This window comes from Gallinula chloropus (assembly GCF_964237585.1).
Source record: "Gallinula chloropus genome assembly, chromosome: 1".
NCBI classification, from domain to species: domain Eukaryota; kingdom Metazoa; phylum Chordata; class Aves; order Gruiformes; family Rallidae; genus Gallinula; species Gallinula chloropus.
The window spans coordinates 148,800,462-148,816,966 of NC_140085.1; the positions used below are offsets into that span (position 1 = coordinate 148,800,462).

Consider the following 16,505-nt stretch of genomic DNA (forward strand, 5'->3'; position numbering starts at 1 on the left):
TGGTATTTCCTCTGCCACCATCACCTGCTTCTGCACAGCCGCTGTGGGAGGCAGGAATCCGTGCTGTTATGATGAGGGAATGAAGTTCATGTTTCTTTAACACTGACACTGAGCTCCCCTTTGGTGCTGGGCAAACCTAAAGCAGCTCACATAGGTATGGCTTGTAGGGAGCTCTGGGTAAAGCAAGCTTAGCCTCTGCTGGCCGAAGCACCCATGTCTGCTCTGGGAAACATCTCCAAGGGCTAACACCTCAGCTTGGAACTAACCTTTAAAACATGGTGCTCTAGAAGAGGCCTTCAAACTTATTACTCAGGCTTGCTAGTTGTGCAAGCCAATGGCAAACAAAGGGGCTTTACCCCCCTCTTTGTAGGCACAAATTCAGCTAAAGCAGCATGGCTTTCCCAGACACCTCTGCCATTACTTTTTTGGAGATTCTGGGCCTCTCTGAGGCCAGGCTTTGCTCTGCCCTTGCCTAGATCAGCAAGAGAGCTAAAACACACAGAGCCCGTGTAGCCCTGCCCATCACCATGCCTGGGCTGGGTGGGGAGTGTGTGTCCTGGGCTCCCCTCAGAACTGGCACTGCCCACCCTGGGAGGGGAAACCAGGCCATGGCCTCACCTCCAGCCTTGTGCCACCCACACTCTCCTGCGTGACCTTCCCCCTTGTCCGTCCTTCCCTTCAGTGGTCAGCCCAAGGTCAGCAAGGCAGGCATTAAATACCAGCTGAGGAAAGCAAACAGCAGTCCCTGTTGGAGCAGCTCAGGGTGCATTAAACATGACAAAAGGCTCCAGGCCGAGGGGTTGGCACAGCAAAGGGACACGGGCTGGCTGCAACAGCCGTGTGGCCAGGGCATCCGGGCGATGCACAATCAGATGAGGAAAGTGGGCACTGATGGAATCTTGATGGACTATACAGCAGGAAGGAGCTTAGACCAGGAAACCCTCCTTTAGGGCCACGAAGGATTGTCCACTAGTCAGTAATGTGTGTCCTGAAAAATGCCTGCAGTGGCCAGAGGCCCTTCAGCAGAGCCCGCAGAGTAGCCATCGCTCCACCCTACCCTGATAAACCCCTTCAGACAGGCAGTGCTTGTTGTCACTCACACACAAAAGCTTCCCACAAGAATCCCGTACTTGTCACAGCTGTGCATGGATCATGCCCATGGCTCAGTTATCCCATGCAGCCAACATGTCGCAGGAGATCCCATTTCACCTCTGTGTCCCCCAACCCCTTCCAGCAGGTTTCTCATATGCACTTGTCCCTGGTGTTTGCTGCACCTGCACACACAGGTGTCAGTGCCCTCTGCTTACAGCCTTCCAGCTCCAGTATTTCATCCACCTGATATAGCAGGAGACAAGAAAAGGGAGGTCCCTCAGACCTTCTGTGCAATTCAGTGAGCAAATAAAGGTATCAGGGCCTTTTGTGAGCTCCATGCAGCCTGGTATCACTTTTTGTTCAGAAAAAATCCAGAGGAAGATCTGTCATTACAAATATTTACTCCTTTCATCCCAAACTTTTCTCTTCCAGCCTTTCAAGGGAAATACCGAGTTCTGTGACAGCTTGTTTACAGGAAGGTGGAAACCCCCATGATGGGAGATTTCTGCAGTCAGTATTCATGCATGTAAGGAGGTGCAGCTCTTCATGGCCCTTCTCTTTTCATGGTCTTTGCTGCTGTGGAGCAGAAGAGGGCAGAGGGACAAGACCATGACATCAGCAAGGCTGTGCCTGGCTCAGGAGCAGGTTGCCTGTGTAGACAGCATGCACCACACTGACCTCTGTCCCCTCTGAGCCCTTTGTGGTGCCTCTTTGGCTCCACCAAGGACATAGTATTTTTGCATGCTTTTCTAGGTCTTGGATAAAGGCAGGGCTGAGCAGCAGGCAGCCCATTTTGGGGCTTTTTGGGACATGAAACAGAAGGGACCCATTGTGTGCTCAGATGGGCTTGAGCCACGTGGGTGATTGGGCTTGTTACTGCTTTTCTTTAGCAGTGGTTGCACACCTGGAGTCCTGTTGGCTGATTCTACCTTTACTGGGTGAATTCCATGCACTGTTGTTTGTTGGGGTTTTTTAAGGCAAGCTGTTTAATAAACATAAACCTTAAAATTTTATACTTGCAAAGCAGATATGGTTCCCCTCTATCAGGACACCCCTGGAAATAGGTTTGAGCCATGCCCTCACCCACAACACAAAAAGTAAGAGAAGCTTTATGGAAGCAGTGCTGCTATGCAGAAGAATGCTTCAAAACACATTTAAATTCATGCAAAGTCTGCATCAGTGTCCTGTCTGGGGAATTACTGCTCCTGGGGGTCTCACAGAGCAAGCAGAATCACAGAATTGCAAGGTTGGAAAAGACCTTTAAGATCATCAAGTCCAACCGTTCCTGTCCTATGCTAAACCACATCCCTGAGTACCTCATCTACCCGTCTTTTAAACACACCCATGGATGGTGACTCAACCACCTCCCTGGGCAGCCTGTTCCACGTCCCAACAACTCTTTCAGTGAAGAGCTTTTTCTTAACATCTACTCTGACCCTGCCCTGGCACAGCTTTGTGCCATTTCCCCTTGTCCTGTCTCCTGTCACCTGGCTGAAGAGACCATCGCCCACCTCTCTACAACCTCCCTTCAGGTAGCTGTAGGCAGTGATAAGGTCTCCCCTCAGCCTCCTCTTCTCCAGGCTAAACATCCCCAGCTCCCTCAGCCGCTCCTCATGGGATTTGCCCTCCAGCCCCTTCACCAGCCTGGTTGCCCTTCTCTGCACTCGCTCGAGGACCTCAATGTCCTTTTTGTAGTGAGGGACCCAGAACTGGACACAGCACTCGAGGTGCAGCCTCACCAATGCCGAGTACCAACGAACCGAGGTGCCAACGAATCTGTCCTGAGCCAAAAGCAAGTTGTTTGTCCTATTGAGAAATCAAATTGGAAAAATAAACCCAAACCCAAACAACAAATTCTTCTCATTTGCATGAAGCAGCCTGGAATAAAATATTCAGGTTTTGTATTAGTTAGAACCAGAGAATGAAATAACATAATGGCAAAGCCAACACTTACTGACTGACAGGTGTGGTGCCTATAGGATCACAGTAACACACGCTGTACCCCTCAGGTGCTGCCTTCTCAACCTGGGAGGTTTAGCTTTACCTAAGCATTTTTCAGCAGGGTCCCTCCCTGTGCAGAGACCATCTGCTCCTGAGCACAGTGCCCGTCTTCCCAATTTTCTCTTCCCACAGTGGCTGGGAGGTGTTCATCCAGAAACCTCAGGGGCCATGAAACACGAGTGTAAAACTGACCCTTCTCCACAGTTCTGCCTGCAGCTCTGCAGGGGGAGGAAAGCAGAACCCACCCCACCCCCCCACCCCCCCCCCCCCATGAGGTACTGGTGGTGGCGTGTGTGTGATCGCTGAGGTTCAGTGGGCATGATGCAGAGCAGCCACCAAGGGTTTGACAGCTACTGTTGCGTTGGGTTGGTGTGACAGGAGAGCTTTCAGAGGCACAGAGCACCAGAGCTGCCCAGGGCTGTCACTGGGGATGTCCATGCACTGAAGGCAGCGCAGGGTACACTTGTTTTCATTCATTCCAGAAGTGACAAACGCAGAAATGCAAAGTGCTGCCATGTGACAGCACTACTATGGGTTTTCAGTGTTAGGTGTCCTAGATGCACAGGATGGTCTGTGTAGGAAGGAACCTTTGGTGGTCACCTACTCCAGCCCCCTCCCATGGCAGGGCCAGGCCTGAGGGTAGAGCAGGTTGCATAGGGCTGCACCCCAATGGGTCTTTAGTGTCTCTCAGGATGGAGACTGCACCGCCTCTCAGAGCTCCTGTTTCTGCAGTGACCTCCCCTTTGGAGAAGGGCTTTCTCCTTCTAGGTCACCCAAGTTTCCTTTGCTGCAGTCTGCATGTGCTGCCTCTTGTCCTTTTGCTGTGCTCCTCAGAGAAGAGCTCGATCCTATGATCTGCCTTTAGGCCACCAAAGAGAACAGCAGGATCTGCCTGTAGCCTTCTCCTGCCGCTGAGCAAGACCCAGACACAAGGCTCCAGATGTGGCCTGGTGAGTCCAGATGAAGAGGAATAACTGCTTTGCTCAGCCTCCCAGATGCTCTTTCCTTTGTTCCCTGGTATGTGGTTCGCTTGCCTTGCTGCAAGGCTGCAGGCTGACACATGTTTGTCTTGGTGTCTGCAGGGCCCACCTGCCCTGTGTCATGGGGCTGTCCGTCCCAGGTGCAGACTCTGCCTTTGCAGAGCTCAGGAGGGTCTGCAAGACCCCTCTGCAGCCAGCTGACATCTCTCTGAGTGGCAACGCTGCTCATCATGATGTCAGCCACCACACCCCGGTGTCCATGGTTAATGAAGATGTTAAAGAGCCCAGGCACCAGTGCTGGCCCTTGAGGGACACAGCTCCATGCTGGATGTCCACCTCTTGGCCACTGCGCTCTGGTCTCTGATGCTCAGCCACCATCTATCCCCCAGCCCTCCCCGAGCCAGTGTGCAGCTCCCATCTGTCTGCCGTGTCGCAAGCTCTGATGACATCACCCTGGATGACGTCAAATTGGAAAGCCTCTGCCTTTACCCACCAGCTCATACATCTCACAGGAGAAGAAAAACCTGGCTGGTGGGTCTGGTGTGCCCTTAGTAAATCCCAGCCCCCGTCTTGTCTTTCAAAAGTGCTTGCAAATATCTTCGGAGCAGAGTTGTGTACTTAACGAGTGGCTACTTATTTTCTAAGCAACCCCATTCCTTTACTTCTATTTAGACATCGTGCAAGTAAAATGCGTTTTTTAATGAAATCTGTTTCTGCTGTTATCCACCTAGTTAGTGTTGAATAGAAAATGCCTGCTTTCTCCCCCCCTGAGTGCCATGAGCAGTTGGCTGGTGGCGCACAGGGCACCACTCCCAAAAGCATGTCTGGTCTTCAAGTTCAATGCTGCCTCCAAAATCCTTCCGTGAAGTGCAAGTTTTTCAGCTCCTATCTGTTGGCATCTTTTATTTTTCACTGACCAATCAATATCTGACATTTTCATTAATAATTTGCAATACTGGAGGAGAAATCTGAGAGAAAAACCATCTTAGTATAACTGCTCACTGTTACATGACCTTGGTTTTCTTACTTCTGGTTTTTAGGTAAATGCATTTCTTTAATTGATTGGTTTTAATATATTTATGTATTTAATGTGTGCATCAGTTGAAATTATGTGCATAACTTATAATATAATGAGGATACAATAAAATTATACTAATTCTATTTACCCTTTTATATTAATGTGGTTAATGCATTTAGCTAATTTATGTTTTTGGACCTTTGAGTCAGAACAGATTTGCATCTGTGATATTGGTCTGCTTTATTTTTGCCTCTTATTGTAGATGCTGCTGTTAACTTGGTGTATGTTTGTATTCAGTTTTCACTGAGCTTTACTAACCTCAGTTTAGGAGTAAGGAAATTTAATTTACATCCTCCACTTGAATCATTTTGCTTCCTTACTCTTGCCTAATGCAGCCAGCACTGTTGAATCTAGACTAGCAGATTACGTACAACCATGGGCAGCATTAAAAGCATCCAGGCCCTCCTCCTCCATTTGAATCCAATCCTCCCCTCCCCTCCTTTCCCCTCTTTGTAATATCAAAAAGAAGATCATGTGAAATCCTTGACCTCAGTTTCATTTGAGCTCAAACTCCTAAGTTTTGAGTGGCTCCCCATCACCTCCTGCATAGACACTGTGCACCCTGATGATTTCTGCATCATTTTCATCATGTGAACAGAAGTAACAACATTTTCCTTTGGGATATAATTTGGGATTTAATTTCATCATTAATAGTTAATTCCTTGCTTATATTTAGTCACCTACTGATGTCCATGTGCTCTTAAACTATCACCTTTCTGCAAGCAGCACAGAGCTTCCAACTCCACAAGTCTTCATAAAGCTTCCAACTCCACATCTCAACCGATCCCAGTTGCCACTCTCCATCAGACAGGCCACAAGCTCTCCTGCACAGCACAGAGAAAGTTAGATCCCGTTGGAGACCTGCTGCTTCCCTCCCTGCTCTCCCCTCTAACTCCCTCACACCTCCATCCTCATTTCTGAACCCCCTACCTGGGAGCCTCCACAAGCCTTTTAACCTCTGGGCAGCTGTTTCATTTCCATCATTTTCAGGTCAGCACCCAATCTCCTTGTCTTATTTTAACTTTAAAAACAAAACAATCCCCGTTTGTCCCGGACATCAGTCAGCTCCCAGTGTAATGACTGAATGGACTTTTGTTGTTCACCCTCCTCTCCTTTCTATGGCTCATACAAATCGGGCAAATGTCTGGAAACCCTATTTTTCTTTTCCTTGGCCTGACTCCTGTTTCATCATCTGAAAACAAGTTAAATCACCCCAAATTGGTGGCTATTAGGCTAAACTATCGCTGTCTGATCTCAGGCAGAAAAGCACAATAAATCTCTTTCTGTGTTCAGAAACTCGGTGTAATTTGGCTGACAGAACACCCCTGCCACATTACTCCAGCAGACAGGTTCAGTTATAGCTGTCTCAACATCCAAATAACCCAAAGGCTCTCAGTGAACCTTCTCCCACGTGCCTGTTTTAAAGACTTTGCTCCCACTGTGCATCCCATGAAGTGAGGAGGCAGGGCACACCAATATACCTGGTTAAAAGGGATGAACCCTCCACTGGCACTACTAACCCCACCAGGCAATTTTGGGCTCAGGCACTCCTGGGGTTCAGGAAGAGAACAAGAATACTAGTGAACAACTCCAACAAGCAGCAAGGACTCCAGTGTGCCTGGAAGGCCTTTCTGAAACCCAAGGTCCCCTTGCAGCAGGGGTGTTGAGAGAGCCCCTCAGCTCTGCCATTTGCCCTGCACCCTGTGCTTTTCCATCCGTGGGGGCTGCTTAGGACACTCCTCAGTCCCACTCCTCCGCGCACAGAGTGAGTGCAGGCTCAGGCATCTGCCTCAGAACAGGCTTAAAGCAGATAGAAGAGCTTAAAGCAGGTAGAAAAGGTATCAAATATCACTTGTATGTTCTCTGTATGGCAAAACTTTTATACTATTTCTTCTTCTTTTCCTCTCCACCATCTTTCTCCTGGCTTTTCCAGCGGTGTGCTACCAGGGAGGCAAACACAGGCAGCAAACAAAGCGGGGGATACCCCCTGAAACTTAACTAGCATCATCAGAGATCACCTCAAAACATTTCCTGCAGAAAGCAGGAAAATGTTGATCCTAATTCCCCCGACTGTGCAGCCCCACAAACACGCTGGGACACGGTGCTTTTCCTCCACTCGCTCCCGCTACAATCCTGTATATCCCAACAGATGGCTGTGGGTTGTAATGGGACAATTATACCCAGTATTTGGAGGTTAATTGGAACAAAAAAAAAAAAAAAGGGGAAAGAAAAGAAAACCCAGAGAGAAGCAAGTTCTCCTTCACTTTATCTGCTCTGATAACAGCTATCGCAGCGAGGGTATCGCAAGCCCCACAGGCACTCGCGAACTGCGTAACTCTGCTGATGTGCTGAGGTGGCCAAGAGAAAGGAGAAGGGCGTTTGATAGGAGCTAAATCTCCTTTGCCAGCCCCAACGTTGAGCACTATCAACACCCTTTGTAAAGAATGGTATCTGCTGCGGGTTGATAATGGTGTGCAGGGGGCTTTCATTGGTATGGAAAGTAATCTCGTTGACCTTCAGCGGACAATAAGGTATAAAAACCCAAGTGAGCTTCTTGGGCAACTGTTTGGGCACTGGTTGAATTTCTTAGTTTCTGAGGAGGACGGGTTTTGGGGGAGTTCTGTGAGAAAATGGCAACCTTAAATGAAAAAAAGACCTGCAGCGAGCGGATGGAAAATTTCCGTCGTTTTGTCTGGAATCCAGAAACAAAGCTCTTCATGGGAAGGACCTTAATCAACTGGGGTAGGTGTGCAGACACAAGAGTCTTCTCTTCCTTCTGATGTACTTACCAGTCTCAGGTCGGGGGTTTAGCCTAATGAATAGGATGTAACGTGGTGACAGGCATGCTGTGATTGTTGGAGGGGTCGGCTGTCATATAACCCTTCTGAGCTCCTTTTAGGGTGGCCCTGTCAGCTGAATCAGTGAGATCAAAACATTGATTCAAGTAGCTCCTGTAAATATAAGCAAGCTTTAAACTGATTTGGGGTCAAATACATAAAAAGGATGAAACGTAACACATGAGCAATTAATTTATTAATAGCTAAGGGGGACGTTTGTGGTATCATTCTGACATTGCTGGCTACTGGGGTTCTGGCACACGGAGAGTTTTGTTCGGGTGGTGGGTTTTGTCCAATTCTTTGGAAACACATTTTGCTTTTCCAAAATTCATTTCTACATTACTGTCTGCTCAGTAGATCTTGTCACTGCATGCTCACACGGACTTGTGTCTACGATGACCAAGTGTTTTCTCATCTACGTTCTGGGATGGGCAGCCCTGACCACTGTAAGGAAGGTCCCTCCTCTTCCCAGTAGCTGCGAGGTTCCAGATGGGGTTCTTTTCCCTGCCACAAAGCCTGTAGGTGTAGCTCATTAGCCATTCTTAGAACCATGATTTTACAGAAAATCAGACCAAAATGTGAACCTTTCCACTTTGAAGAGAAAGTGGTGCCATGAGGTGACAAATGATTACAGGGATCGGTCTCTGACAGCAGCCCCAAAATGCTCCCTGGGTGCTTGCAGGGCACCAGCCACCTCTGAGACGCGCTGTGCGCAGGCAGACAGAAACACGGCACATTCCACGTCTCACACCAGAATAAAACTGTGAGGTGGCATGTTTTGGGGAAGGTGACTTCAGGTGTAAAAGGCAGTGAGGTGATAACAGGTCTAAAAGATCAACACAGCTGGAAGACTGACACCTGCCAAGGAGCAGCTTGGCTTTTTGAAGCAACACCTTGGCTGTGCCGTGCAGCCCGTGTGTAACGAGCAGGCAAATTGTCTTTGCATGTCAAGTGACTTCAGGAAGCCACACAACCTTTTAGCCTTTAAAGAATCCGAGCTAAGCACCTGCTACTTCACAAACCGTTGTAAAACCAAACATGTTCACAGCTGAAGCTTTCTAAAGGAACATACTGCTGGGCGTAGAGAAAAAAAGATACAAAACACCAAGGCCCTTCACAGGGGAAACCTCCCTGGGCCAAGGGCAGAAAGGAGATGGCCACCACTGCTGGGACACTCACCGCGCTCTCTGCCTCACTTGAAACATGAGATTTTTTCCCTCCTTGTTTTCCCCACAGTGTGGATCAGCCTGTACTACCTGGCTTTCTACGTGGTGATGTCGGGGCTGTTTGCGCTCTCCATTTATTCTTTAATGAGGACAGTGAATCCGTACGAGCCGGATTACCAAGACCAGCTGAAATCCCCAGGTACTGCCACAGTCCCCTCTGCTGCTGCCCTGGGTGGGGGGAGGATAAACCCTCCCACGTCCCCACTACGGCTTTGTGGGGCTGGGCTGGGCATCAGCAGAGTCTGGGTGTGAGGGGAGACAGGCACAGAACACATCAGGTTGATTCTCCCCTCAGGAAACCTTAGTTTCTGGCCCAGCCCCCACAAGCACCCAGGGGGTTTTGGGATGCCGGGCCAGACAGAGGGGTGCTGGGACAAGCAGCCTGGGGTGGGTGTTTCCACGCTGGCTGTCAGCATGGAAAGTCCCTGGGAGAGCAGGAATCCCTCCCCTGGGAGACAGACTGTGCCGGTGGCCAAGCAAGTACAAATACGACAGATGCCCAGGGTTGGAAATAAAGACCTGTGGGGCACGGGGTGGGACTGGCAAGGAGCAAGATGGTTTCAGCCAGGGATGATCAGTACACACTGCTAGAATTTCACTGCCCCACTGGCTTGTTTTTGGAAGCAGCGGGAAGGAAGCAAGGACTGCTTCGGAGCTGTAGCCCTGGAAAATATTCCACCTGCCCACTGCTGGATTTTGAAGTTCCCTTTCCCAATATTCAGCAAGCTCAATGTTTGCTGGCAAAATTACTCCTGTAAAATTCCAAGAGTGGCTTTTGTCAGAAGCTGTTTCTCACGCTCCTGTGTGATCTCTTTTGTTAGCCTAAAACTCTGAGAACTATTATTTTTAATAAGTCCTGGGGAAAAGCAGCACAATTGCTGGAATGCTTTTGCATTTGCTGTTCTATTAACAGCATGGATATCAAGGAAAAGTTTAGCAGCAGCAGACACTTCAGGTTTTAACGTGGTTAACCCCTCCCACCCCCCCAAGCAAAGCCTGGGGATCTCCTACACTTACCCAATGAGTCCCGATGCAGTGCAATCGCTACTGTCATTTAAATTTAAAAAATAAAATCCCTGCCTAGCACCTCTCCTCTGCTTTGCCTTCCCTTTTCTTCCCCCATGAAGGTGTGACGTTACGACCTGACGTTTATGGGGATAGAGGACTGCAAATTTATTACAACGTATCCGACAATAAAACCTGGGGAGGCTTAGTGACCACTCTGCGGACGTTTCTGACAGGTAAAAATGGGGGTTCCTGCTTAATATTGAAGGAACATGTTGTTGTTTCTCCCTTACTGGGTCTGAGTACCTTAACTCAGAGTTTCCATTTTCTCTTTGTCTTTCTGAAATCGGCGGGTTTTGAGTGGAAAAAGCATCTTCTCAAAGGGATGAGCAAACCACCCCAGGAAGCTATAAATCCAACACACGTGTTCGTTGAAGCGGAGCCCTGTTTAGGGGCTTTTAGGGAGGCTTTTATATTGGACAGCTGTAATAAAATGGCCAGGTTGTCAAGGCCAGGTTGGATGGGGCCCTGGGCAGCCTTGTGTAGATCCAGGCCTGGAGGTTGGTGGCCCTGCCTGTGGCAGGGGGTTGGAACTCAATGATCCTTGGGGTCCCTTCCAACCCAGACCATTCTGTGATTCTATGAAAACTGGCTAATAGGAAGGCTGAAGGAAAACGGCCTTCAAAACTTAGCTGAATTAGCATACCATCCATACCCATGTAAGCTGTCCAAAGCCCTTGCACAGTGTCATCAGGGAGCACAGGCAAAGCAGGCTTGCTGCTCCATTTGCCTGTTCCCATCCCAATACATCTATCTGCCTTGTGAGCCTTAATACCCAATTTCTGTGGTTCTCATACGCATATTGAGAGAAAAATATATTTGAAATGAAATTTTATGGAGGTATCATCCCAAATTCCCAGACTTAACTCAATTTGATCTCTTTCTTTGCTTTGCCTGGGTATTCTAAACCCACCCCCTCCCCCCAAGCAATTCCAGCTTGCCTCATTCCTCCTAACCCCAGCTTCACTCACAGTACGGTTTCCCGTGGTAGAGCCTCCAGCCTGATGTCAGGATGTGTAATTTAGATCTGAAAAGCATCAGCAGGGTATTTTTCCTCCACATATCTAGCATATACCCCAGCTGCTCAGCGTCCGAACATCAACTGCACCAGCGACACCTACTTCATCCAGGACACCTTCGATGGCCCGAATAAAACCAAGCTGTCCTGCAAATTCACCTCAGATATGCTTCAAAACTGCTCTGGCATCACAGACCCTACTTTTGGGTTTCCAGAAGGAAAACCTTGTTTTATTATAAAAATGAACAGGGTAAGTACAAGCTCAGGGTGCTGAGTGGGTAGGGAACCCCTGGTAGCTCGAGTAGCTCGGGGGGCTGCTGTGCTGTCTGCTGCTGCGGGCTCTGCTTTGTACTGGGAAGACAAATTCATGTGCTTTTCCTGAGAGACCTCCAGAGTGACCACAGAGACTTGGTCACCACCCCTTGAGATGTAACTTAAGGTAAAGTGAGCTCTGAACAGACTCTACAAAGCGCTGGGGTTTGGTTAGTTCTGTCAGCAGCCCCGTAGCGCTCTCGCCTGACAAAACTGAGTGCGCAGAGCAGCTTCCCTTCTGCAATACCCCGATCCTGTGGCTTCAGCCAAGGTGTTAAGACGTGACAGTAGCTGGAGTGATCTCACAGACGGGAAAGAAAGTCACATGCTTCTTTTCTCCAGGCTGCAAGGAAAATCTTCAGCAGAACCTGTAAAGGCAAAACTCAAACCCGATGGATGTGTCTTCAGTAAAGACACAGTAAAGCCCTTTTACTTGGAAAAAGGGCGCCTTCCACTCTTCTTTCAGTTTTTTTCAGGACATACATGAAGGTGTAAGCATTTTATTTTTGTTCCCAAGTAAGGTTCTGAGACTTCTGGTTCAATTTGAGTACAAAGCAAAGAGTTCACCTTCTCCACTGGTTCCTGACAGACAAAATACCTTCTGTTTTCGGGTGCCTGGACTCGAGCAATGAGCATCTTTAAGAACCTCTGCAAGGTCCAGCTGTGAGAGGAGAGCTGTGCCCCTGATTTTTGGCAGGTGAAACACAGGGCTGTTTCTTCCCCACAAAGTCTTTGCCTCCATCAGCGAGGCTGCACACCAGCACTGTGGGGGAACGGCACAGGGATAGTGCTCGAGGGTGGGGTTTGCTTTACCTCCTTCCACTTTTGCTGCTATGGGAAGCAACCCTGCTATTTTTGTCACATCAGATGGGTCCAAGAGTTTCTGCCAAAGCTGAAGGTGTGTGATGAAAAGCACAGGGATTCATCTACTCCTTTATTTTCATGCCACTGGATGCTTTAAGAGACCCCCAGCAATGGGCAAGCAGTATGGGCAGGTGAGAAGAGCTGGGCTTACCAGGAGAAAGCCTGCCTGCAGTGCCCATCATGGGTGGCACAGAGTCCAGCTTCTTAAATATCCAGCCACAGCATGGTGTTTTCACCCAGGTACACAGCTGAGGTGACCCATTCACCTCACATGGACACACTTTAAGCAGCATCTGAGGGTCTGTTAATCATTTGCTGGGTTGTCTCTCCAAAGTTTCCCAACGTGCCCGGGTATGTGTTTTCTATTTCAGATTATCAAGTTTCTCCCTGGTAACGGCACTGCACCGCGAGTGGACTGCACATATGTAGTAAGTGTAAGAGGTCTGAGTCTCAAAAATTTCAAGCACTGCAGCTATTCTTGCAAGTGAAGCGCAGTTACAACCAGAAAGATTGTCCTGCAGCTCTGGAAATCACAGAATGTGTTAGGCTGGAAGGGACCCTTAAAGGCCATCTAGTTCAACTCCCCCGCTGTACGCAGGAACATCTTCAGTAGATCAGGTCGCTCAGAGCCCCATCAAGCCTGACCTTGAGTATGTCTAGGGATGGAGCCTCCACTACCTCTCTGGGCAACCTGTCCCAGTGATCTAACATCCTCACATTGAAGACTTTTTTTCCAATATCCAACTAAATCTCCCCTTTTTGAGTTTAAAACCATTACCCTTTGTCCTCTTGGTGCATGCCCTCGTGAACAGTTCTTCAGATCTTTCTGGCCCAGTACTGGGAATATTCTCAGCTCTGTGCAACTTCTTGCACTAGCAGATATCTTAACACCACCACCACCACATTTACTTTCTTTTAAAATGCCTAGAAAACAATAGCTTTTCCTCATGCCCTGAAGAACATTTGCTGTTTGGGTTCAGCTCCCAGCAGCGAAGCTCACACCATCAGGGCAGCTCCTTCAGGCGCCCTGCGCGCCTCAACCGGCCCCCAACTCGCCAAATGAGAAAGTGCCTAGGTACTTGCCCATACTCTGCCACATGCCCTGCCACTCATGATTATCCAGCCTTGGAGAAAACTCTTGAGTGGTATTCATAAACCTGTGCTTAATACATAACGAAAACTGAACCATCTGCACCAAACCTACCAACAGCAAAATGCTAGTTTGAATATCCCAGGGATATTCAGGGCAATAGGAACAGCAGGGAGATCTCCACTTCTCTTTGCAAACAGTAAAGCAGACCGCTGAGTCTGAGTTACAACGCAGACTGCACAGCCTTTAGCAGCAGCAGCGAAACACCCGTGGGGGGCTGGTGTGGGGCAGCCCGGCCAACAGAGCTGCTTTCTTGTGTTACAAACAGGGTGACAAGGCTCGGCAGCTGGAGGTGGACTACTACCCTGTGAATGGCACCTTCAACCTGCACTACTTCCCCTACTATGGAAAAAAGTCGCAGGTGGGTGGCTGCTCCTGTACCTCAATCTTGTTTTCCTCCTCTGGGTTGGATGGAAGGCACAGGGCATCTCCACAGCCATATGAAAGCCGGGGAGAAGGCTAGTTTGAAGGCTTCGGTTTTAAAGGGGTAGCGTAAGACTCATCAGGCTTTTCTTCTTTCCTCCTAGCCCAGCTACAGCAATCCTTTGGTAGCTGTGAAATTTCTCAACATCACGAGGAACGTAGAACTCAGAATCGTGTGCAAAATCATTGGAGCTGGAATTACCTTTGATAACGTTCACGACCCATATGAGGGAAAAGTGGAATTTAAATTGAAAATAGAAGACTGAGCGGCAACAGAGACACTTCCGAAATACACGCCTGAAGAGCGACTTACCTATTAGCACATCCATCTGTATTTATTTTCCATGATTTTCATGTAGATTTATGCAAATTCCGGTGCAAAGACACGTTTTCTACTGAGAGATGACCCACATAGCTCCAAATCAAGGTACCGCTCTCAGCGCGTGAAGGAGACAAGGACTATCTCGATGTACATAGCTTACTGTTCCAAGGCTACGGTCTGCTGCTGCCTTCGGGCAAGAATCTGTACTAAGCAAATTCCCTCTAAACTGAGTGGCTGCACCCCTCCAACAAAAATAAGCATAGGATCAAACCATCATTTTCAGTCGCTTTCCAAACCACAACCAGTAATTGATGTATGATACTAGATCTTGGCTACCAAGAAGCAGGTACTTAGGGAAAAGAAACCAGTACTTTGAAATCCTAGCAAGTAACATAAGTCTCAATCTCTCTGCTGTAAGATGTATAAATTGCAGACGTATATTAAAATTCTCTGTGTCCCAGTGTGTCGGGTTTTTGTACTAGTTGGCCTGGTCAGAGTTTTCTATTTGGCAAACATAGGACTGCAAAAAGAAGCCAAGATGGAATCCATCCTCCGGTTGATGGGTTTTACTTTACTACTTACAACTCCTGTGTGTGGTGTGTAATGTAATGAAAGCGACCAGTAAGACCATAACACCCAGTTACAGTCAGGAGAACTCCGTTTGTTAACTATTAAGAGGTTTTTGGGGTGTTCTTCCCAGTAGCTTATATCATGATGATGAATTTTGGGTTCGCTGGAATATTCTGGAAGATGCTGAAGTAACACTAAATCCTTCAGTGAATCTGAAATTTGAGAAGCTGAATGCCACCACAGATGATACAGATGCACAGGACTGCTCTGCCTGTACAGTGCTTTTATGTTGAGTGAAGCCCAGAATGCTCCAGCCAGAAAAGAAACATTGCACAGAAGCAAAGATATTCAAGAGAAGAAATACATTTACACCTTGACTGCCTGGACATTTTAGGAAGTGGGAAGAGGTAACAGGTCAACCTTCCTTACTAGAGTGATGCTTAGGTAGACAGCTTGCAGAAAGCCATCAGTAAGGAAGGGAATTCTCTGCCTGCTAATCCAGAAATGGAACTTGAGCCTTTCTTGGAAAATTAGGCATTCTGCATTTCAGAAATAGTAAGAAAATCCATCCTCATCCTCATCCAAGAGAGGTATTTTTTCCCCTCTGGTGTCACAGTTTTGCACAGCTGGGTTCTGGTGGAGAATTAGTTTCGATTCTTACAATGGGGCTTTGCCTCTCCTAAGACATGGAATGAAAACCAGTTTTATGTGTTTGCTGGAACACAGATCTTCCCTTGGCATCTTTCCAAAATAATATGGAAAACAATGAAGTAATAAAATATTTTTCATGACAAGATAGTAATTTGTTCTCAGAAGCAATTAAAGGTTGTCTACTTTAATATCCTTAAATATGGCCAAGGAAACCAAGACCTCTTCCCTTGGCATCTCTAACACAGGCAGATCCTCTGCTTGCCTGTGTTGAGCACCGACAGCTTGCACGTTGCATCGGGCAGTGCAGTATTACAGGTCACACAACGCAGGAAGATGTGGGAATTTCCCACTGGCCAGGTATCTGCACAGCTACAGCTTCAGGACAGCCCAGACCAGCTTTACAAAGAGACCTTTGATGTGATAAATTCATTCAAAGGAAGGACTGAAGCGTCCCTGTGTTGACCAAAGGATGATGCGATCTGAGGTTAAAAAAAGGGTGTGCAGGTCCCCCACATCTGGTTCTTCAAGTACAAAGACTGTCACCCTGAATTTAGATTTCTCTGTAACTTTCAGCCACCTGACATTATCCATAGCATCACAGAATGGTTTGGGCTGGAAGTGACGTTAAACATCATCAAGTTCCAACCCCCTGCCATGGGCAGGGACACCCTCCACTAGCCCAGGTTGCCCAAAGCTCCATCCAACCTGGCCTCAAACACTGCCAGGGAGGGGGCAGCCACAGCTTCTCTGAGCAGCCTGTGCCAGGGCCTCACTGCCTTCACAGGGAAGGATTTATTCCTGATACTTAACCTAAATATGCCCTCCTTCAGTTTAGAGCCATTACCCCTTGTCCTGTCACTCCATACAGACTAACTTGGACATTGGTCAGAGAGGGCAGATAGCAAACAGGGGGGCA

General features: G+C 48.1%; 1 protein-coding gene across 1 annotated transcript; it reads left to right on the forward strand.

Annotated features, from left to right (window-relative positions):
- Window positions 1–7,781: 7,781 nt before the first annotated feature.
- Window positions 7,782–14,312, forward strand: ATP4B (ATPase H+/K+ transporting subunit beta; the record flags this gene model as incomplete). Its single annotated transcript, XM_084271526.1, has 7 exons — window positions 7,782–7,893; window positions 9,225–9,353; window positions 10,342–10,455; window positions 11,348–11,547; window positions 12,845–12,901; window positions 13,892–13,984; window positions 14,151–14,312. The coding sequence occupies 7 exons, from the start codon at window positions 7,782–7,784 to the stop codon at window positions 14,310–14,312; spliced, it is 867 nt and encodes a 288-aa protein (XP_084127652.1).
- Window positions 14,313–16,505: the final 2,193 nt, after the last annotated feature.